Source organism: Martes martes (assembly GCF_963455335.1).
Source record: "Martes martes genome assembly, chromosome: 15".
In the NCBI taxonomy this organism is placed as follows: domain Eukaryota; kingdom Metazoa; phylum Chordata; class Mammalia; order Carnivora; family Mustelidae; genus Martes; species Martes martes.
The window spans coordinates 20,972,520-20,996,261 of record NC_137903.1 but is presented as its reverse complement, the minus strand read 5'-3'; the positions used below and the strand labels follow the sequence as shown (position 1 = coordinate 20,996,261).

Genomic DNA, 23,742 nt, shown 5'->3' with positions numbered 1-23,742 from the left:
AAAAAAAATCTCAATGGACACTAGCATTTTTATACAAATTAATACTTAATATCTTTTCTAAAATTTTGTATTCTCTTGTGCAATGCAAAGAAAACAAAAGTTTTTTTTTTTTTTTAACCAGGGCCCATACAGATGCTCCTAAATACCTTCATTTTTCCCCCATGCTATATAGATGTTACTATTTTCTATGTGTGTTAGGGGGAAAGGGTGAAAACTTAGAAAAGGCAGAGTTTTAAAAAGCAAGGAGACCAACTACGAGCTAAGAGACAATATATTCCTAAATTTCTGGCTAAGTTAAGTTACAAAAGAAAACTAATTGAGAAAAAGAAACAATCTGGGAATGTGGAAGAGTACAAGACAATTCCTTTGGAACAGGCTGAGTGTGATGTACCAACAGGACCTCACAGAGGAGTTATCTCATAATTAGTGAGATATACAGACCCAGAATATAAGGCTAGAGACTTAACTTAGAATAAGGGGAGGGTTATAAATGGTAATTGAAAGCTATCAGATCTCCTTGAGAGAGTTATCTATAATAAAGGAGAAGAGACACAAGACATAAACAGGTAGCTGAAAGCCAGAGGACAAGTAGCTGGAGAATCTGAGAAAGAGTAACAAATCCCTGGAAAAGAACGTTTTAAAAAAGAAGAAATTAGTGCAGAGAATCAAATTCTGATAAGGTGGTCAAAAGTATCTAATATTTGGGTCCCTGTAAGTTTGGTGAGAACAGTTTAGTAAAGAGCAAGAGAGCCAAACAGCAAACTAAGAACTGAATAAAAAATTAGTATAGACAATTCAAAAGTTTCATAAAAGAAAAAAGCGGAGCTAGAGTTGAGGTCAAGAGAAAGGGTTTTAAGATGGAAGTGGCAAGAGTACTTTCATTTTAAATGCTGGTACAAAGTATTCATTAAGGAAGGAAGACTGAAAACAAAGAATAATTTATGGAAGAAAATGATAATTCATAACTATATAAAAAAGTCTCATCTAAATTTCACTAAGACTGCCAATCTGGACAAAACAATTACAATATCGTGAAATTTAGGCAGCATTTACATCTTGAAGACAGTATAATTTTTTTTTCTTGTTACAACACTATTCAAAAAGGCAAGCAAGTAGGTAAAACATTCGTGTTCATGGACATTTTACTTTTATTAAAATTCCAATTTTCTCTATCTTTAACTTTCTATTTATCAACACTGCGTTATTCAAGTTTCAGGAATAACATAAAAATCTATCACAATATTAGTTATATTAGAATCACTTTCTAAAATGAATGAAAGTAGAGGAGAATAAATGATTAAAACTTCCAAGCTTGGGGAGTTTCCATCTTGGAAGAATGGTGGTAACCACTAAGCAAGCTGAAGTTGCTTTAAAAAAAAAAAAAAAAAAAAAAAAAGCCTGGATTTTATAGTAGTACAATCTATATTCATAATAACTGAAGCTGTCATTTCTAATAAACATACTTGTTTTGTAAAAATGCTTTTTAAAAAACAATTTTACTATGGTACTAACTTAACTGGGTACTCGAATTAAATAATAATTGGAATATTTCTACTGTAAAAACCAGACTAAATTAATCTATGTTTAGTGTATCTAACTATACCAATATACCAATAGATACAAGCCACATGAACCATTCATTTAACAGATATCTACTGAATGCTTCCCCTATGCCAGGCACTCTTCTGTGATAACAATTCAAGGGTAAACAAGGCAGAAAAGGATCCTCCCACCAAGGAACTTGGCCTTACAGCCAGGGAAGACTTACAATAAAGATATAAATAAGACAATATCAAACAGTAAGTACTATCATGAAAATAGAAGAGCTTGAAGAGTAACTGGAAGGAAGTAATGGCTGTTTCCAGGTTGGCCAGAGAAGGATTCTCAGGAGAAAATACCTGAACTTAGACTTGAATGAAAAGAAAAAGCCAAACATCCTACAATCATTCCAGACAATGGAAATAGCTGGTAAAAGTCATATGGTACTTTAAGTTCTAGCTACATATTACTGTTCAGCAAAAGTCAACCCATTTAAAACTGGTCATCAATTTTAATAAAAATGTGTGGACGTGCAAAAATATTAATGCTTTTTAAGTAACCTAATGTAGGGAATGGGAGATAATTCACTTTTAAATATAAGTACACACAAAAATATTAATGTTCAAAAAAAGACTTTAAAAATATTTCACTGGTGCTTAAAAATTAGCATATGTTAATGGAATCATTTGATATACACATCATATATGCATAGCCATAGATGGCTTTCTCTTATATAAAGCAAGACCATTTCTATATTGGATAAGGAGTAAAAATAAAGAGAATCTTACTTTTAGCAAATATGTCAACTGGTGATCCATCAGGCAAAAGCCATGGCCAACCTTTGAACTGCCATGCAGGACCCTGCACAAAAACTGCTACAACCCGATCCCTATAAATACAAAAGTGGCAGGGTTAGAGCTCCAGGGTTGAGACAATACCTCAAACATGAACTCTGATTACTATAAATCCTTAAGGAAAGTATTCAATTACTCATGTGATATAATCTACTGTCATCAAATCTGTGAGGCAAATTAGGTAACTCTTTGTTATAATGCTATAATTAGAGCACACTAATGATTGCTACACTTCCCATGCATCTGTTTTTGCACCTAAGTCTTTCGAACATAATTACACACACAACCCTTGTAAGTCATCTTTTTAACCTTTTGACCTGCTGTTCTACTAGAATAAAGGTCCACTTTTCCAATGCAATGGGAAACAAGAGTTGATATATTAATTGAAAAAGTTGGTTTTAAAAGGAAATCATCTAGGGGCACCTGGGAGGCTCAGTGGGTTAAGCCTCTGCCTTTGGCTCAGGTCATGATCTCAGAGTCCTGGGATCTAGTCTCGCATCGGGCTCCCTGCTGAGCGGGGAACCTGCCTCCCCAGCTTGTGCTCTTTCCTTCTCTCGTTGTCTGTCAAATAAATTACCAAAAAAGAAATAAAAAGAAATAAAAATAAAAAGGAAATCATCTAAAATTCAAATATATTTTAAATACTTTAATTACAACCAAGGCCTTATTTTTGAGTTCTGATTATTTGGAAAGTAATCTTGAGTATAAAAACCATCAGACTTTAATTTTTCCAATTGTTTACATTTCACTCACCTAAATTCTATTGGCATTTTCTTTTCTTTTTTTTAAGTAGGCCCCATGCCCAGTGTGGAGCCCAACACGGTACTTGAACTCAAAATTCTGATATCAAGACCTGAGCAGAGATCAAGAGACTGAGCCACTCAGGCACCCCTATTAGTATTTTTTAAAGTAACTTATCTTCTCAACAATTCAACTGTTTTCCTAAAAAGAACAAATCCTTCTCTAGGCCCTCATATTTCATTAGCTCACAAAATATTTATTTAAATTGAAAAATTATATGTATAAAAACCATAGACAGTTTAAGCCTAGAACTAAAGTGAGAACAAAACTGTAATATAAGCAATAATAGTTAACATTAAATTAAGATGTACTATGAGCATTCACTATGTGCCAGTGCTATTCTAAGCACCTTACACAGTACATATGTTAATACACTGAATCTTCCAAACAATCCAATGAGGTGAGTACTATTATTACCCCCATTTTACAGATGAGGAAATAGAAGTGTATAGACAGTCCATTAGTCAGAAGAGAAATGGAGGGAAGAAGAGGAGTGAGGAGGAGAAAGACAGAATGATTACTCTTGTGCACTGGTTATGCTATACTGTTCCTGTGTGAGGACTGAGAAATCAGGAGAACAGCCATCTCAGTACCATAATGGAAATAGTTTTAACCTCAAAATTCCCTGAAATGGTCTTACGAATGCCCAGAGGTTAGCAGATGATACTCTGATAACCAGTGCATTAGAAGATAGAACCAACAAAGCATTAAACCAGGGTTATCTTCTATTCAAGTAAAAGACCTACAGCAACAATTCAAGTTACTATGAAAAACCACAGCTTAAAATTCTTAACCTATGCAAAATCTCTAAGGCTAACATTAAATCTTAAAAAATTTCCTCCTTGCTTAGGACATATGGTCCATAGTGCAAAAACTATCTTTGGTAATAGATCACACTATTAAATGGCCTCTTAATTTCATGACATAGCTTGTGCCATATAATAGCTGAAACCCCAAGGCACCTGCCAAACTAAAGGAAATTTGCTGGAGAGACATCACCTAGATCCTACTGGGTTTCACAGGGTTAAGAGGTAAGCAGGATAATATAAATACTACTCTCAGTGAGTTCTTAAAAAGACAATTAACAGAGAAAGAAGAAAGGTAAGGAAAATATTACTCCTAAGTTATGAAATTCATGATTAGGGACCTAGCTAATATATAAGAGCAATGTTTTGTAGCACGGTGACAGCACCTGTACACACTGTATTTTTTCTGCAAATAACTGCAAACATATAACACAAATGGTGTAACTTTTCTTCTCCCTACCATTTTTAAAGTTGGTATCAGAAATTCTCATCTTACTTCACATAATAAATTTTTTTTAAGATTTTATTTATTTATTTGAGAGAGAGAAAAAGAGAGAGCACGAGAGGGGAGAAGGTCAGAGGGAGAAGCAGATTCCGTGTGGAGCTGGGAGCCTGATGCGGGACTCAATCCCGGGACTCCAGGATCATGACCTGAGCCGAAGGCAGTTAGTTGCTTAACCAACTGAGCCACCCAGGTGGCCAAATTTTTAACATAAATTTAAAAAAATTTTTTTTTATTTTTAAATTTTTAACATATTTATTCTCTGAATGCCCTGACTTCCTAATGTGTGAAGACTAATGAATACTTCAAAGGTAAACCAGATAATTCATCAATGTGTTGTATTCTCTATGTCACAGAGATGCACTCTCAAACTCTTTTATTCCAGCTTAGATTAATAAAATAATTTAAGATAATTCACATATCTGAGTTTATAGGCACTGTTATAAATAGTTTAATATTCTTTTTTTTTTTTTCAAAGATTTATTCATCTACTTGACAGAGAGATCACAAGTAGGCAGAGAGGCAGGCAGAGAGAGAGGGGGAAGCAGGCTCCCAGCAGAGCAGAGAGCCCGATGTGGGGCTAGATCCCAGGACCCCGGGATCATGACCTGAGCCGAAGGCAGAGGCTTTAACCCACTGAGCCACCCAGGCGCCCCAATAGTTTAATATTCTTAAAAGGACAATTTAACGCAATCAAAGAGCTAAACCAGAGTAACCATGTTATTCTTTTCATTAAATTATTCCCTACAATAAAAGTAACAATTCTTTCATTTATCATTTCTTACCCAAAAACGTGAATTCTCCAAATCAAAAATCTGAAACTATAGCTCTTGAAACAACATTAGTTTATTTGGAAATTTTGCTCTCAAGATTGACCCAGAAAAAATAAACAGTAAAAAGAATTTTTACTAAATTTTCCAGAAGTTAGTGAGGGCACACAAGCGGTAGGGAAGAAGCAAAGGGACAAGCAGACTCCTCACTGAGTGGGGAGCCTGACAAGGACCCAATCCCAGGACCCTGAGATCATAACCTAAGCCAAAGTCAGATGCTTAACCAACTGAGCCACCCAGGTCCCCTGAAGTTAGTGTTTCTTATAAGTAAAAAATAAAGTTTAGCTATCCAAAATACATTTTTATTTAGGTATTACTAAAATGTGAACATTATTAAAGACCAACTTATACATTAATGTGGTTTTTAGGGATAGTTTCTATTTAGAACTCATGACAAAATTTGATACTTTTTAATTATATAAAAAGATTAAGGACTACAATAAAAGTATAGATCATCTTACCAGTCTTGAGGCATAAGTTTAAGGGGCTGGTCTACTACTCTATAAGGAACTGTGACACTAATTGCAGTGCCCCCTGGTTGCATCTGATCTTTTCTTCTCTGTATTAAAGTTTCATTTTCTCGTTGGCAGCCTTGTTTCTTCTTTTCATCTGATGGAACAAATCTTTGAAAAAACAGAGATGAGAAAAGGTCAAATGTTTCAATGTGATGCAAAAAGGAAAATATATTATATTGAAAATTTTAAACCAAACTTTTTTTTTTTTTTAAATGAACCTGCTCTGCATGTACAGATCACAATGTATGGAGAGTATAATCTTTCCTTTCCACGAGAGTACTCAGCTCACATAGGCCATAAGTTGATGTATATGTCTGTATCTGTGTCTCTCACACACAGACACACACAATTTATATTCATTCATCTAGCACTTAGCATTTTCCAAAGTTACATAAAAGACCATACTAATCCTTGATTTTTCAAATGCTAGTAGAAAGAAATTTTATTATAAATCAAAACATCACTTGAAATGATGATATGGCCTCTTTACGGATAGGTGACTTAGCCCAAGAGCAAAATTAGAAAAATGCTATCTAATTTCAGGGTTGCTTTGAAAATTTTCAAGGAGGAATTAAATAAGTGTATGCCAATTGTCTTAGTATAAATACTGCTAGTGATTTTGTAAATTACCAACTCTACCATGGGATTCAATTCTCTACTGTATTAACAATAGATCTTCTCAAAAATAATTTAGCAATGTGCAGGGCTGTTGCCAGCTCTAGATTGTCGGTGTTCACAAAGCATTTCCAAATGGTCTCCTTTTAAAAACATGCATACTCCAGATACACACTCTATTAGCCTATTTTATTAGCTATGATCTGGCACTGCCAATTAAATAGGGGCAATGCAATCGTTACATTGAGACTCATTCCCCTTCTAAAGTTTAAGGCAGATAAATGGGGTGGAGGGGATGCACAAGAGCTTGCACTTGGTAGAGTCCTTTGAAAACTTTCAATATCACATGCTAAATTCATCATTAGTAATACTAGTCTTGTACTCATGAAAGTTTTTAATAGATATGATTGTGATAAATGGAACTTCATTTTTTAAAAACAATTTTATTTATTTATTTGACAGAGAGAGAAAGATCACCAAGCAGGCAGAGAGGCAGGCAGAAAGAGAGGAGGAAGCAGGCTCCCTGCTGAGCAGAGAGCCGGATGTGGGCCTCGATCCCAGGACCCTGAGACCAACCGTGACCTGAACTGAAGGCAGAGGCTTAAACCACTGAGCCACCCAGGCACCCTGGAACCTCATTTCTGAGCTGTTTTCATATCCATGTCAGAATCTGATAGAAAAGTTAAGATTTCCTTATCCTTTAAAAACCTCCTCCAGATAATCATTTTACTCCCTATGGATTTTGGTTATTTATTAATCAAACCCACTTAGAAAATGCCAAATATAATACTAACACTGAATAATTAAACACTTTAAAATTGACATGCACTGTTGGAAACAGTTTTCACATATAACTACAACAAAAATGTATCAACTTAACAGTAATATATTGCGCTAGTTACACAATATACACAGTTGTACAAAACACATGGTCACTGTCCTCTTGAAGCTTACATTCCAAAACAAAGTGGTCTCACTGCCAAGAGAAAGATGCTTTATCTCAGTCTATTTCTAGATGGGACTGAAATGTTTATATCTTAAATATAATATTGCATCTCACTCTTGCAGCTTTTGAAATTTTAAATGTAAAAATATAAAATTACTTATGCAAAATTACTTATAATCTTTAATGAATCATAATATACATACAAATGAGTGATCTATAATAACCCAATTTAAAAAGTCTAATAAACATCTATTCAACTTCTAATGCATTAAGAAATGAGTTACATAGCATTTGCATGTTCACATATTTGTTGATAGAAGTTTCAACAAAGTTCTGAGTCATTAACATGGTTCTTTAACTATCATCTTATAATTTTTAGATGTTCTAGTACTTTAATTTCTGAATATATCTAGGTCTTTAGAATGGAAGCCTTCACTGTAGTAAAATACAGCTGTTTTCCAAAATGTTTTTCAGCCTTGATTTCATGTGGTAACATAAGGAGAGCTCTTCTATCCTACTCTCCTAAACTTAAAGTTAGAATAACAATGTAGACTTCCCCAAGCAGATAGAGTCAATCATCATATGGTTTCACTTACTTGTGGAGCATAAGGAATAACTGCGGAGGACATTGGGAGATGGAGAGGGAAAGTGAGTTGGGGGAAATCGGAGGGGGAGACAAACCATGAGAGACTGTGGACTCTGAGAAACAAACTGAGGGTTTTGGAGGGGAGGGGGGTAAGGGGGTTAGGTGAGCCTGGTGGTGGCTATTATGGAGGGCACATATTGCATGGAGCACTGGGTGTGGTACATAAACAATGAATGCTGGAACACTGAAAAGAAATAAAATAAAATAAAATGGAGGAAAAAAACAACACGAACCAACCAACCAAAACAACCAAAAGCAAAAAACAAAAACAAAAAACAAAAAAATGACCCCCCCCAAAAAACACCCCCAAAAAACAATGCAGACTTCTCTACCCATGAAAGGTACTAGCAAGTGAACTAAACTCAAGCTTTTTTCTTTTTCTTTTTTTTTTTTAAACTATATTTCACTAGGATCCTGGAGTTAAGAAATAAAGCCCAAATTATGCTCAAGGGAGGGAATCTAACAGAAGTTTCCTTCTTTCAAAAAGTCTGGACTCTCAGAGATTAAATTTACCATAAAGCTTGAAATAAACCCAGTACCCAATCTTTTTTCTGTACCCCCACCTCTAGCCGTTATCAACATCCTGACAACTACAAGGAAAATCAAATCTCAGAACTGTAAATTGGCCCTCACTTGAATTGGAGGCAAGAATTAAGCACTCTGACCACAATGATTGATTGAGATATAAACACATTATCCAAGCCAGGCCAATGAGACTTTAAACCTGGAATTTTTGTTAGAGTTATTGGGAAACAGGCACCATCTTTCTACTGTGATCAGTAACCTGGAGTTTTTCATAGTTCTCTTTGACTCTGAAAGCGGAGAATCGGAGAGATGGAGACCAACTCCTGATTATATCATTTCAACACTAAGTCTAGCTGTGTCAGAAGCCAGGATTGTTCAGTCATAGTGAGTCAATATATTTTTTGGTAAAGCTACTCTGAGTTGGTATTTATCATTTACAACTAAAAATGTTCTAACAAATATAACCGGAATTGCACAATGGATGTGATGGATGAACGTATGTGATTTGGAGAAATATTATTATGTCCATTTACTTATCCAATATTTGCAATTATTTATTTCACTCTACATTCCATGAGTAAAGGAGTGTGGGTGATGGTATAACTAAAGTTATTACTATTTAAACAAGTATAGTTCCACTGAAATAATTATATTAGTACTGTCAAAGAATAAAATCCAAATAAATGATATAGCTAAATAAATTACAGACTCTATATCATTTTAAAACAGCAAATTTATGAATTATTTCCCAGGTTAAAAATGTAGTTTCCCTTTTTCCTAAATAAAAGAAGTTGGAATTTGAAAAGTAGAGAAAAGAAAAAGCAACAATGTCTGGATGTTTAAAAACCTCAAACTGAGAATTTAATTTAAAGTGATGTAATACTGGCAATGCTCCCAGGTACTTAGCATACACAAATGTAAAATCTTTTCTGGATTACCCCTCCTCCCACCCCTGCCCACTTTCATTTTGGAACTCAAAGAATTTCCATAGAAAAAAATTCTAAGGAAAGTGAACAGTAAATGAAGACAATGAAAAACATTAAATGTACTAAAAAAACTAAACACACAAGGCAATGAGAGGTATCATGAAAGAAACAACTGTCAAAAGAAAAAGGTAACTAAGGACTTCTAATAAAGCAATTATCAAAGATCAAAGCTTATAAAACATGACTGCAAATATGTACAAGAGGAAAAAAATACTTTTAAAAAGACCAAAGAGGGGCACCTGGGTGGCTCAGTGGGTTAAAGCCTCTGCCTTCGGCTCAGGTCATGATCCCAGAGTCCTGGGATCCAGCCCTGCATCAGGCTCTCTGCTCAGCAGGGAGTCTGCCTCCTCCTCTCTCTCTCTCTCTCTCTCTCTCTGTCTGCCTCTCTGCCTACTTGTGATCTCTGTCAAATAAATAAATAAAATCTTAAAAAATAAACAAATAAATAAAAAGACCAAAGATGTGAAAAAGAACTGAATAGAACCACTAAAACTGAAAAAGTCCCAGAAAGAGAAGAGAAGGGGGAAGGGAGTAGGTGTGAATAGACAGGTAAAGGGCCAGGACTCAGAACTGACAAAAAACCCCCACAAATCCATATACCTTTTTTTTTCTTAATATATATATATTTTTTTTTTGACAGAAAGAGAGAGCACAAGAAGAGTGACAGACAGAGGGAGAAAGGCTCTCTGCTGAGCAGGGAACCCAGTGCAAGGCTCAATTCCAGGACCCTGGGATCATGACCTGACCTGAAGGCAGACACTTAACCGACTGAGCCACCCAGGTGCCCCACAAATCCATACAACTTAATTATAATGAATCCTCAAGGGGGATATATAAGAGATCTACATCTAGGTAGAACAGATGAACAAATTTAAAATGGTCTTTAAAATAACCAGGTAAAGCAGATTTCTTTCATAAGACTGGTTATCACACTAGTAGGTGACTTATGGAACCAACAAAGGAAGCTAGAATGTAGCGCAACAGTATCCTCAATGTAATGGGGGGGGGGGGAATTCCTTTATTTGTTTTCCAAAGTGGTTGAATCCTTTTGTATTACCTGTGGCTGTTGGGAACATAAATTGTTCATGGTCCTGAGTAAAGTCCAGTAATTGTTCTGCCTGCTTCTTCCCAAGGCCTCAAGTAGTTTTCTCATATGAATGTGCTCAACAGTATCTGACTAATGTGAGGGGAACCCTCTAGATATTTTTGAAGCACTCTCTATGTGTAATCTCTCTTCTTTGGACCTCTGTCCTGGGATGCTATCATCATGGCCAGAATCATGTCATCCAATCACTTTATTTAAATAAACTTATAGTCCTACTAAAACTCCTCTCAAGATCACATTTGTAATTTTATGTAAAATGTACTTTTTAATACTTTCATAATATAACCTTAACTTTGTTACTTAGGATGTTTAAAATTAAGGTGGGTCTTGTTTTGTTTCATTTACTTATTGAAGGGCTAAAAAATTGAAAACTCCTTAATTTTAAATGAAACCAAATAAAATCTATGCAAAAATGAGCTATGGGGTACAGCCAGTACTATAATTGTGTGGAGGAGGTTTCAATTATGCATTAATTACATAGCAAAGCCTCCAGCTGACTCAAACTGTAGGGGAGATGTCAGTTGCAATGAGGTGTTAAACAATGAAGGGAGTGTTTTATACTTAGAAGAAAAATTAGGCTCAGTCTATCCTAAGAATGTAGTCTATTTAATTGTTTGGTTTCTCTGTTGTGAGTCTAAGGAGAAAACCATTAAAATTTTCTTTGTGATTTCTTTGCACTGTTTACTATCTTCCATTATAAATAAGATTTAAGATTAAGAAATAAGATTTAAGATTTAAATTTGTAATACCTTCAGATGAGCACCGTAAGTTTCTGGAGAATGAAAAACTAAAGGCAAAATTTGTTGTTTAACATTCCAAAAACTTACTGTGAATTTTCTATAACCATTAAGGTATATTTATAAAAAAATATATAAATAGCTGTCAATTACTAAAAATTGTGAGAGTTGGAAATACTGAATTTACAAATCATAAAAGTCAAAGAATTACAAAGGGCTTTAAAAATTACCTGATCCAAATACAGTTAAGTGCAAAAAATACAATGCCAAGTATAATGACACTTCATAGGAACTAAAATCAAATCCCAGATACAGATAAAACTATCAAAGAAGGAATCTGAAATTAGACATACACTAAATGAAATGCACAAACACACACAAAAAACAAAACCTGAATTTCAAGTACATAAGTCTGCCATTTTCCAAATTACCAGTGTGTTTCACCCTCCTTTTCTGTTTCTCAGACATTTATTTAATATCCACTATTGGACAAACACTGTTTTCAAAGATGGAGGTCCAAATTACAACAAAGTAACAAGCCCTTTTCTCTAGCGAGTCACAACTTAGTTGGAACTGTGAATTCCAACTGGGTGCCAGATTGTAAAACACACAAAGCATAACAAAACAAAAACAAAAATAAAGATGCATATCATACTTCACAGAATATAAACAATGAAAAAACTGCACTTGTATATTCATTAGAAGGTGGAAAGAAGACACAAGAATGCTCAAAGAAAAACTAAAAACACTTTTTAAAGCAGTTAATGAAATCCATTTTTGCGTGGGTCTGACACAGTTTCAGCTACATTATCAAATTTCAAGGAGGGCCAAAATGATTGTATTTCTTATTCACCCAATTGTAGGTGACTTGAGGAAGTAATTCATGTAATTCATAACACTGTAAGAACACTAAATGAAAAAAGTCTAAAGTATAAAACAGAAGTCCTTCTTTCCCTACTGTTAATGGGAAAAAAAGTTCAGCAAAAATTTCATTCAAGTACTAAAGAAAAAATACTGTATAGATATATTTGTGCCACATTACCTACATTTTTTTATAAAGCTATTTAAGTCATAAGGTACTTAAATTCAATTCTGCATTTGGTAAAACCTGAAATCAAGTTTTGTAACTTATTTTGTATCTCATTTTTAATTAGTCATAAGTTATTGTACAAGCAGTATGATATTCTTTTTGGAGGTCAGGTTGCTTTTGTTTTCTTCAAGAATTGTCATTATTATTTTACTGAGAAAGAAGGCAGAGCATTCACATTCTTTTCCTGGATACTAATTATGTTATTGACTGAAAATATTTTCCTAGTTACCACCAAAAATATTTAACAAGAATTTTCAATGTTAGACCAAACTACAAAATATTGTTATTGTACTTAACAGTGAATATAAGGCCCTGAATATTGCAGAAGAGTATTCTGTTCCAGAATAAAACCCAATTTCTTTTTCTAAAATTTATTTATTTTAGAGAAAGAGAGAGTGCAAGCACGCATGTAGAGGAGGGTGGTCCTCAAGCGGACTCCCACAGAGCACAGAGCCCGATGCTGAGCTCCACCTCCCTCATCTCACAACCTCAGTGGAAATCAACAGTCAGGTGCTTAGGGAGCCTGAGTGACTCAGCTGGTTTAAGCATCTGCCTTTGTCTCAGGTCATGATCCCAGAGTCCTGGGATCAAGCCCCACGTCAGGCTTCCTGCTCTGCGCAAGCCTGCTTCTCCCTGCCACTCTGCCTGCTTGTACACATACACTCTCTCTCTCTCTCTCTCTCTCTCTCTCTCTCTCTCTGAGTCAAATGCATAAACAAAATCTTAAAAAAACAAAAACACTTGCAAAAAAAAAAAAAAAAAAAGAGGTGCTTAACTGAATGAGCCACCCAGGTGCCCCTAAAACCTGATTTCTTAATCTGAATATTTGTTAAGAACCTTCATTATCAAAGGTTAAAATAACTAAACTGGTCCTTGGGAGACCTGGTTTTATTTCCTGCTCTGCAAATAACAACCAGAGTAGTCTTTACGCTTATCTCTTGGCATTTTCATTTAAGATAAGAGTGTATTCTGACAATCCTTTTTGGGTCTCAAAATCTAGAAAATATTAAATTTCAAGTATTTCCTTAGATTATTAAAAAAAATCACTATGGTTATGTACGGTCTCACTAACACCACATTATTTGTGAGAGGAGCTAGATGAAGTTTTTAATGGGTGGTATATTATTGCTGAGTCTAATTTGATTCTGAACTTTTCTTCAAGATGTGATTTGTTTATATGTTAGTGTCAAAGAAAATTATACTTTTCACTGTACTCTCAATAATAAGGCATTAAAATTGGGTTTTATACTAACTGTTGGAACATATTTTATTTCTCATCAGTTACAACAAATGACTCCTAACACAATCATGTGAGCTCCAAGAAGGTTGAACTTGCAATATATTTATCTACATAACACTTTGATTTTTAGTTTATTGCTCTGGAGTGTTGAATGAACAAAGTTAGTATAGACAGATTAAATACACCTTATAAAGTTCCAGTTCCAATAATTATAAAAACCCTTCCAAGAAATGTCAGAAAAAATAAAACAAATACCTGAAATGTGTAGCTGAGCTGGAAAGAAAATAGTCATGGGCCAGAAATCACTGGTGCTGCAGTGGATTAAAATGGAAGACAGGAACACTTTCTTGAGACTTGGTTTTTACCACTGACACAAAGGATGGACACAAAGAACTAGAAATGGAACCTTACATGAGGTAAACAATCAACAAAAGGATAAACTAGGGGGAAAAAATTCCAAATAAGTTTTAAGGAAGTGTATTCATCTTGATCTGGATATAGAGTAGGGGAGGAAAATGGAGTCCTCAATAATTTGTCAGCCAAGGGCCTACACCAATGTCACTCTGGTCTACTCTGCATTTGAATTTATGCTATGCTGGTGGACTAGAAATCCTCGAGTTGAGAATTTAACATAGAAATCAACTTTAAGGAGGAGTCAAGATGGCGGAGAAGTAGGAGGCTGAGAGGACATCGGGTAGCAGGAGATCAGCTAGATAGATTATCTAACCATTGCGAATACCTACAAATCCAACGGGAAATCAAAGAGAAGAAGAGCAACAATTCTAGAAAAAGAAAATCGATCACTTTCTGAAAGGTAGGACCTGTGGAGAAGTGAATCCAAAGCGACGGGAAGACAGATCGCAGGGGGAGGGGCCGGCTCCCGGCAAGGGGTGGAGCAATGGAGCACTAAATCAGGATTTTTAAAAGTCTGCTCCACGGAGGGACATCGCTCCAGAGGCTAAACTGGGGGGGAAGCCCACGTGGGGTCAGCGTAACCCCAGGTCCCACGGGGTCACAGAAGGACCGGGGATGTCTGAGTGTCACAGAGCTTGCAGGTATTAGAGCGGGGGAAGCCGGCTACAGTGACAAAGCCAAGGAGTGAGCTCTCAGCTCCGGGTTACCTTGAGCCAGTCGCAGGCTGGGTGGGCACAGAGCGCGGCTGGAGGCCACAGAGGCAGAAGTGACCAGGCGCTTTTCTCCAAGTGTGAGCAATTGAGCGCTTTCCTCCAGGCGAGAGCGGAGGCCAGGGAGGTGGGGGCGGTTGGGCGCTTTTCTCTGAGGCGCACTGAGGAGCGGGAGCCCGAGCTCTTGGCTCCTCCAGGCCGGAGATAAGGAGGCCACCATCTTCCTTCCCGTCCTCCGGAACTCTACGGAAAGCGCTCAGGGAACAAAAGCTCCCAAAAGCAAACCCGAGCAGATTACTTAGCCCGGCCCCTGGCAAGGGCGGTGCAATTCCGCCTGCGGCAAAGATACTTGAGAATCACTACAACAGGCCCCTCCCCCAGAAGATCAACAAGAAACCCAGCCAAGACCAACTTCACTCACCAAGAGCAGTGGAATTCCAGAGGAGGAGAAAGTAAATCTTCTCTGGACAAAATGACAAGGCGGAAAAACTCACCACAAAAAAAAAGAACAAGAGGCAGTACTGAAGGCTGGGGACCTAATCAATATGGGCATTGGTAATATGACAGATCTAGAGTTCAGAATGACGATTCTCAAGGTTCTAGCCAGGCTCGAAAAAGACATAGAAGATATTAGAGAAACCCGCTCCGGAGAGATAAAAGCCCTTTCTGGAGAAATAAAAGAACTAAAATCTAACCAAGTTGAAATCAAAAAAGCTATTAATGAGGTGCAATCAAAAATGGAAGCTCTTACTCCTAGGATAAATGAGGCAGAAGAAAGAATTAGTGACATAGAAGACCAAATCACAGAGAATAAAAAAGCTGAGCAAAAGCGAGACAAACAAATACTGGACCATGAGGAAAGAATTCGAGAGATAAGCGACACCATAAGGCGACACAACATTAGAATAATTGGGATTCCAGAAGAAGAAGAAAGAGAGGGGAGCAGAAGGTATACTGGAGAGAATTACTGTAGAGAACTTCCCTAATATGGCAAAGGGAACAAACATCAAAATCCAGGAGATGCTAAGAACACCCCTCAAAATCAATAAAAATAGGTCCACATCTCGTCACCTGATAGTAAAATTTAAAAGTCTTAGCGACAAAGACAAAATCCTGAAAGCAGCCTGGGAAAAGAAGTCTGTAACATACAAGGGTAAAAACATTACATTGACAGCGGACCTATCCACAGAGACCTGGCAGGCCAGAGAGAACTGGCACGATATATTCAGAGCACTAAATGAGAAAAACATGCAGCCAAGAATACTATATCCAGCTAGGCTATCATTGAAAATAGGAGGAGAGATAAAACAAAAGGACAAACAAAAGCTGAAAGAATTTGCAAACACCAAACCAGCTCTACAGGAAATATTGAAAGGGGTCCTCTAAGCAAAGAGAGACCCTAAAAGTAGTAGACCAGAAAGAAACAGAGTCAATATACAGAAACAGTCACCTTACAGGCAATACAATGGCACTAAATTCATATCATAGTTACCCTGAATGTTAATGGGCTAAATGCCCCATCAAAAGACACAGGGTATCAGAATGGTTTAAAAAACAAAACCCATCCATATGCTGCCTACAAGAAACTCATTTTAGACCCGAAGACACCTCCAGATTTAAAGTGAGGGGGTGGAAAACAATGTACCATGCTAATGGACATCAGAAGAAAGCTGGGGTGGCAATCCTTATACCAGATCAATTAGATTTTAAGCCAAAGACTGTAATAAGAGATGACGAAGGACACTATATCATACTCAAAGGGTCTGTCCAACAAGAAGACCTAACAATCTTAAATATCTATGCCCCTAACATGGGAGCAGCCAACTATATATACCAATTAATAACAAAATCAAAGAAATACATTGACAGTAATACAATAATAGCAGGGGACTTTAACACTCCCCTCACTGAAATGGACAAATCATCTAAGCAAAAGATCAACAAGGAAATAAAGGCCTTAAATGACACACTGGACCAGATGGACATCACAGATATATTCAGAATATTCCAAACCAAAGCAACAGAATATGAATTCTTCTCTACTGCACATGGAACATTCTCCAGAATAGACCACATCCTGGGTCATAAATCAGGTTTCAACTGGTATCAAAAGGTTGGGATCATTCCTTGCATATTTGCAGACCACAATGCTCTGAAGCTAGAACTCAATCACAAGAGGAAATTTGAAAAGACCCCAAATACATGGAGACTAAACAGCATCCTTCTAAAAAATGAATGGGTCAACCAGGAAATTAAAGAAGAATTGAAAAAATTCATGGAAACAAATGATAATGAAAACACAACGGTTCAAAATCTGTGGGACACAACAAAGGCAGTCCTGAGAGGAAAATATATAGTGGTGCAAGCCTTTCTCAAGAAACAAGAAAGGTCTCAAATACACAACCTAACCCTACACCTAAAAGAGCTGGAGAAAGAACAACAAAGAAAGCCTAAACCCAGCAGGAGAAATCATAAAGATCAGAGCAGAAATCAATGAACTAGAAACCAAAAAAACAATAGAACAAATCAACAAAACTAGGAGCTGGTTCTTTGAAAGAATTAATAAGATTGACAAACCCCTGGCAAGACTTATCAGAAAGAAATGAGAAAGGACACAAATAAATAAAATCATGAATGGAAGAGGAGAGATCACAACTAACACCAAAGAAATACAAACAATTATAAGAACATACTAGGAGCAACTCTACGCCAACAAATTTGACAATCTGGAAGAAATGGATACATTTCTAGAGACATATAAACTATCACAACTGAACCAGGAAGAATTAGAAAACCTGAACAGACCCATAACCAGTAAGGAGATTGAAACAGTCATCAAAAATCTCCAAACAAACAAAAGTCGAGGACCAGATGGCTTCCCAGGGGAATTCTACCAAACATTTAAAGAAGAATTAATACCTATGTTCCTGAAACTCTTCCAAAAAATAGAAATGGAAGGAAAACTGCCAAACTCATTTTATGAGGCCAGCATTACCTTGATCCCAAAACCAGACAAGGATCCCGTCAAAGAAGAGAATTACAGACCAATATCCTTGATGAACACAGATGCGAAAATTCTCACCAAAATACTGGCCAATAGGATCCAACAGTACATTAAAAGGATTATTCACCACGATCAAGTGGGATTTATTCCAGGGCTGAAGGTTGGTTCAACATCCACAAACCCATCAATGTGATACAATACATTAATAAAGGAAAGAATAAGAACCATATGATACTCTCAATAGATGCTGAAAAAGCATTTGACAAAGTGCAGCATCCCTTCCTGATTAAAACTCTTTAAAGTGTAGGGATAGAGGGCACATACCTCAATATTATGAAAGCCATCTATGAAAAACCCACCGCAAATATCATTCTCAATGGAGAAAAACTGAAAGCTTTTCCGCTAAGGTCAGGAACACGGCAAGGATGTCCGTTATCACCACTGCTGTTCAACATAGTACTAGAAGTCCTAGCCTCAGCAATCAGACAACAAGAAGAAATTAAAGGCATCCAAATTGGCAAAGAAGAAGTCAAACTATCATTCTTTGCAGATGATATGATACTATATGTGGAAAACCCAAAAGGCTCCACTCCAAAATTGCTAGAACTTTTACAGGAATTCAGTAGTATCAGGATATAAAGTCAATGCACAGAAATCAGTTGCATTTCTTTACACTAACAACAAGACAGAAGAAAGAGAAATTGAGGAGTCAGTGCCATTTACAATTGCACCCAAAACCATAAGATACCGAGGAATAAATCTAACCAAAGAGGCAAAGAATCTATACTCAGAAAACTATATGTACTCATGAAAGAAATTGAGGAAGACACAAAGAAATGGAAAAATATTCCATGCTCATGGATTGGAAGAACAAATATTATGAAAATGTCTATTCTACCTAAAGCAATCTACACATTTATGCAATCCCTATCAAAATCCCAATAATTTTTTTTAAAGATTTTATTTATTTGACAGACAGAGAGATCACAAGTAGGCAGAGAGGCAGAGAGAGAGAGGAGGAAGCAGGCTCTCTGCTGAGCAGAGAGCCCGATGTGGGGCTCGATCCCAGGACCCTGAGATCATGACCTGAGCCGAAGGCAGAGGCTTTAACCCACTGAGCCACCCAGGCGCGCCCCCCCATGCATTTTTTTTAAAAGGAATAGAACAAATAATCCTAAAATTTATATGGAACCAGAAAAGACCTCAAATAGCCAAAGGAATATTGAAAAAGAAAGCCAAAGTCGGAGGCATCACAATTCCAGACTTCAAGCACTATTACAAAGCTGTCATCATCAAGACAGTATGGTACTGGCACAAAAACAGACATATAGATCAGTGGAACAGAATAGAGAGCCCAGAAATAGACCCTCAACTCTGTGGTCAACTAATCTTCGCCAAAGCAGGAAGGAATGTCCAATGGAAAAAAGACAGCCTCTTCAGCAAATGGTGCTGGGAAAATTGGACAGCCACATGCAGAAAAATGAAATTGGACTATTTCCCTACACCACACACGAAAATAGACTCAAAATGGATGAAGGACCTCAATGTGAGAAAGGAATCTATCAAAATCCTTGAGGAGGACACAGGCAGCAACCTCTTTGACCTCAACCCCAGCAACTTCTTCCTAGGAACATTGCCAAAGGCAACAGAAGCAAGGGCAAAAATGAACTATTGGGATTTCATCAAGATCAAAAGCTTTTGCACAGCAAAGGAAACAGTTAATAAAACCAAAAGACAACTGACAGAATGGGAGAAGATATTTGCAAACGACGTATTAGATAAAGGGCTAGTATCCAAAATCTATAAAGAGCTTAACAAACTCAACACCCAAAGAACAAATAATCCCATCAAGAAATGGGCAGAGGACATGGACAGACATTTCTGCAAAGAAGACATCCAGATGGCCAACAGACACATGAAAAAATGCTTCACATCACTCGGCATCAGGGAAACACAAATCAAAACCACAATGAGATACCACCTCATACCAGTCAGAATGATTAAAATTAACAAGTCAAGAAATGACAGATGCTGGCGAGGATGCGGAGAGAGGGGAACCCTAGAGGGGAACCCTCCTACACTGCTGGTGGGAATGCAATCTGGTGCAACCACTCTGGAAAACAGTGTGGAGGTTCCTCAAAAAACTGAAAACAGAGCTACCCTATGACCCAGCGATTGCACTACTAGGTATATATCCTAAAGATACAAACGTGGTGCTCCGAAGGGGCACTTGCACCCTAATGTTTATAGCAGCAATGTCCACAATAGCCAAACTGTGGAAAGAACCTAGATGTCCATCAACAGATGAATGGATAAAGAAGATGTGGTATATATACACAATGGAATGCTATGCAGCCATCAAAAGAAATGAAATCTTGCCATTTGTGATGACGTGGATGGAACTAGAGGGTATTATGCTTAGCGAAATAAGTCAATCGGAGAAAGACAACTATCATATGATCTCTTTGATATGAGGAAGTGGAGATGCAATGTGGGGGGGTTGGGGGGAGGTAGGAAAAGAAAAAATGAAAGAAGATGGGATTGGGAGGGAGACAAACCATAAAAGACTCAATCTCAAAAAATAGACTGAGGGTTGCTGGGGGGAGGGGGGACGGGCGAGGGTGGTGCAGATATGGACATTGGGGAGGGTATGTGCTATGATGAGTGCTGTGAAATGTGTAAACCTGGTGATTCACAGACCTGTACCCCTGAGGATAAAAATACATTATATCTTTATTAAAATAAATAAATTAATTAATTTAAAAAAATAAACTTTAAGGGGTGCCTTGGTGGTTCAGTAGGTTAAGAGTCTGCCTTCAATTCAGGTCATGATCCTGGGGTCCTGGGATCCAGCCCCACTTTGGGATCCCTGCTTTTTGCCCTCTCCCCCAATCCCCGCTCATGCTCTCTCTCTCAAATAGATAAAATCTTTTAAAAAATTAATAAAAAATAAAAATCAACTTTAGACTTGTCATGTTCCCTGTGGCACCCAACAAAAGCAAATTTATAAAATCATTCTGTAAGTAAGGGATGTCTTCAATCCAGAATTTCTTCAAATAATTAAAGCTTAGTGAGCAAAACTCTAAATATATAACAAATGCCAAGACTTAATCACTAATTACATAAGGTAACTGGACAATCTAACGATTTCAATTTAATAAGAAGCACCATAACAGAGTATCAAATACTAGGAAAAGGTTGTAACAGAATACCTTTAAGCCCTTTCTCTCTAACTAATGACCATAACACACACCACTCTTATCCTCTAAAACATTATGTAGAATATAGAATGTTGGGTTCTCCATTTTCTTTCACCTACCTGATGAAAAACAGAATGAACTATCTTTAAAATGCTAAATATCCAGCAGTGTTGAAGTGAGTCTGTAACAACTTACCTATTTTAATAATCAGCATGACTGAAAAAAATCGAGACAACACTACAGGATAGGGTGACCGCTGTTTCTTCAAATACATTTTACTATATTTGAATTATATGAATTCTGCAATAAATGTTTAGAAATTATTCTCTTGTATTAACTCCTGGGCCTGTATGTGGGAAGAGGGAAAACAAATTTTCCCCTTGAAAGTATTTTATTAAAATGACTATTTTGGGATGCTTGGGTGGCTCAGCCGGTTAAACATCTGCCTTTGGTTCGGGTCATGATCTAAGGGTCCTGGGATCAAGACCCACACTGGGCTCCTTGCTCAGTGGGACACCTGGCTTCTCCCTCTGCCTGCCGCTTCCCCTGCCTGTGTTCTCTCACTCACTCTCTCGGACAAAAAAAACATTAAAAAAAAATAATAAAATGATTGTATTTAACTTATTAAGTCTAGTATCACACAGGCAAAGAGAAAATTATCTTGTTAAAAAGGAGACAAGCATAGCTTAGCTAAGCAAGGTGGCTGAAAACACCTGCGCCGCCGCCATGCCCCCATGCAGACATACATGCACACAGTGCCTTGCCCACATACACTTTTCAGTTTTAAATGAAAGACCGTTAACTCAAGATAATGTATACTATATAAAATTATAATGACTTAGAACAAGGTCCACCCACAATTCACAGATGCAACCAACACAACACCAATAGCACAAATAATTGTCATGAGAATCTAGCATATGAAATTTAAAATGAGAGGCAAGCATGGTGGATATCCTTCTGTCATGAGCAAAAGTAGACATTACTAGCAAAACCACTTATTATTTGCCATGTTAGTAATAATGTTCATAAACTTGACAGCATTCTGAAAATCACTTAACCATGGCTCATTTTGAGCCTTGCAAATGTACATATAATTGAAAGTTATTTAAAGCAATTTTAACATTGCCATTTTTCTTCTGTAAATGACAGCCAATACAAGAAGTATAAAGATTTTTAAAAGCTCATCATGATCTCCCAAAGTGGCACACCTATTCATATTAACTAAAAAATAAATACTTCTAGAAAATCCTTAAAGTCTGAAGCTGGTTGGGTAGGGGAGAGATTATGTACATACCATGATGTGTGTTTATTAGAGCAATTTGAGTGTAACTGTGATTATATTCATTTTAAACAGGAAATGAGGAAGGAAGAGAAAGACTAAAAATTTCAGGTACAAAATTCCAGTTACAAATGAAAACGGTACACATTTCTAGTTACATACATCCTAGGGATACATCCTAGGGATATAAATACATCCTAGGGATGTAAAGTACAACACATTGATTACAGTTAATAATACTGCACTGCATATTTGAAAGTAGTTAGGAGAATGGAATTTTAAAGTTGTCATCACAAGAAAAAAATTTTTCAACTATGTATGGTGATGGATGTTAACTGGACTTCTGTGGTGATCACTCTGCAATATATACAAATATTAAATTCTTACACTATATATCCAGAATTAATAATAATGTCAAATCAACTATATCTCAATAAAAAAAAAATTTCTGGAAGCTAAGTATCTAGGAATTTTAACATAGGATATAGGTTTCATTTTAACTTCAATTAAATTTTACTGATTTCTAGGGTAAAAAAACTATACTCCCAACCTCCACCATTCCCTACACCCAGGGTAAACAATACATACAGAAGTTTTTATCACTTTTCCCAATCTTTTTTTTTTAAAGATTTAATTTATTTATTTGACAGAGACACAGCAAGAAAGGAAACAGAAGCAGCAGCAGTGGGTGAGGGAGAAGCAGGCTTCCCTCTGAGCAGGGAGCCAGATGCGGGGCTCGATCCCAGAACCCTGGGATCATGACCTGAACCTAGGGCAACCGCTTAACGACTGAGCCATCTAGGTGCCTCACTTTTCCCATTCTTTAACTACAACTTGGAGAAGGGGAGAGGGAGAGAACTGGAATTTGTTTTAGAACTTCAAGTTCTTCAGAAAAAAGTCAAAACAATTCATATTAAAAATTAACATAATAGCATCCTTTTCATTACAACTTTTGCCAAAAATTTCTGTATTTTCCCTAAAGGATCCAGAGAGAAAATAATATACAGTGGATCCCTAAACAACACTGGTTTAAAGTGCATGGGTCCACTTACACACAGGATTTCAGTTACCGACCCCTCCCCCTGCCACATAAATGCAACACAGTACTCAGGCGCCTGGTGGCTCAACTGATTAGCATCTGCATTCAGCTCAGGTCATGGTCCCAGGGTCCTAGGACTGAGCCCCACATTGGGTTCCCTGATCAGAGTCTGCTTCTCCCTCTCTCTCTGCCCTCCATCCCACATGGTTCATGCTTGCTCTCTCTCAAATAAATAAGCAAAATCTCTTAAAAAATACAATAATGTATTTTCTCTTCCTTGTGATTTTTTAACATTTCTTTCTAGCTTACTTTATTGTACAAAACATTATATAATACATATAACATAAAAATATGTG

At 36.8% G+C, this 23,742-nt stretch overlaps 1 protein-coding gene across 1 annotated transcript in view; it reads right to left on the bottom strand.

The window, feature by feature from the left end:
* CDC73 (cell division cycle 73) overlaps window positions 1-23,742 on the bottom strand; it is a 119,011-nt gene that overhangs the window by 4,905 nt on the left and 90,364 nt on the right. The window contains exons 14-15 of the mRNA XM_080824367.1: window positions 5,794-5,955; window positions 2,328-2,428 (exon numbers count right to left, since the gene is read on the bottom strand). Of these exons, the coding sequence (XP_080680493.1) occupies window positions 2,328-2,428; window positions 5,794-5,955 (263 nt within the window). The remainder of the gene's footprint in view (window positions 1-2,327; window positions 2,429-5,793; window positions 5,956-23,742) is intronic.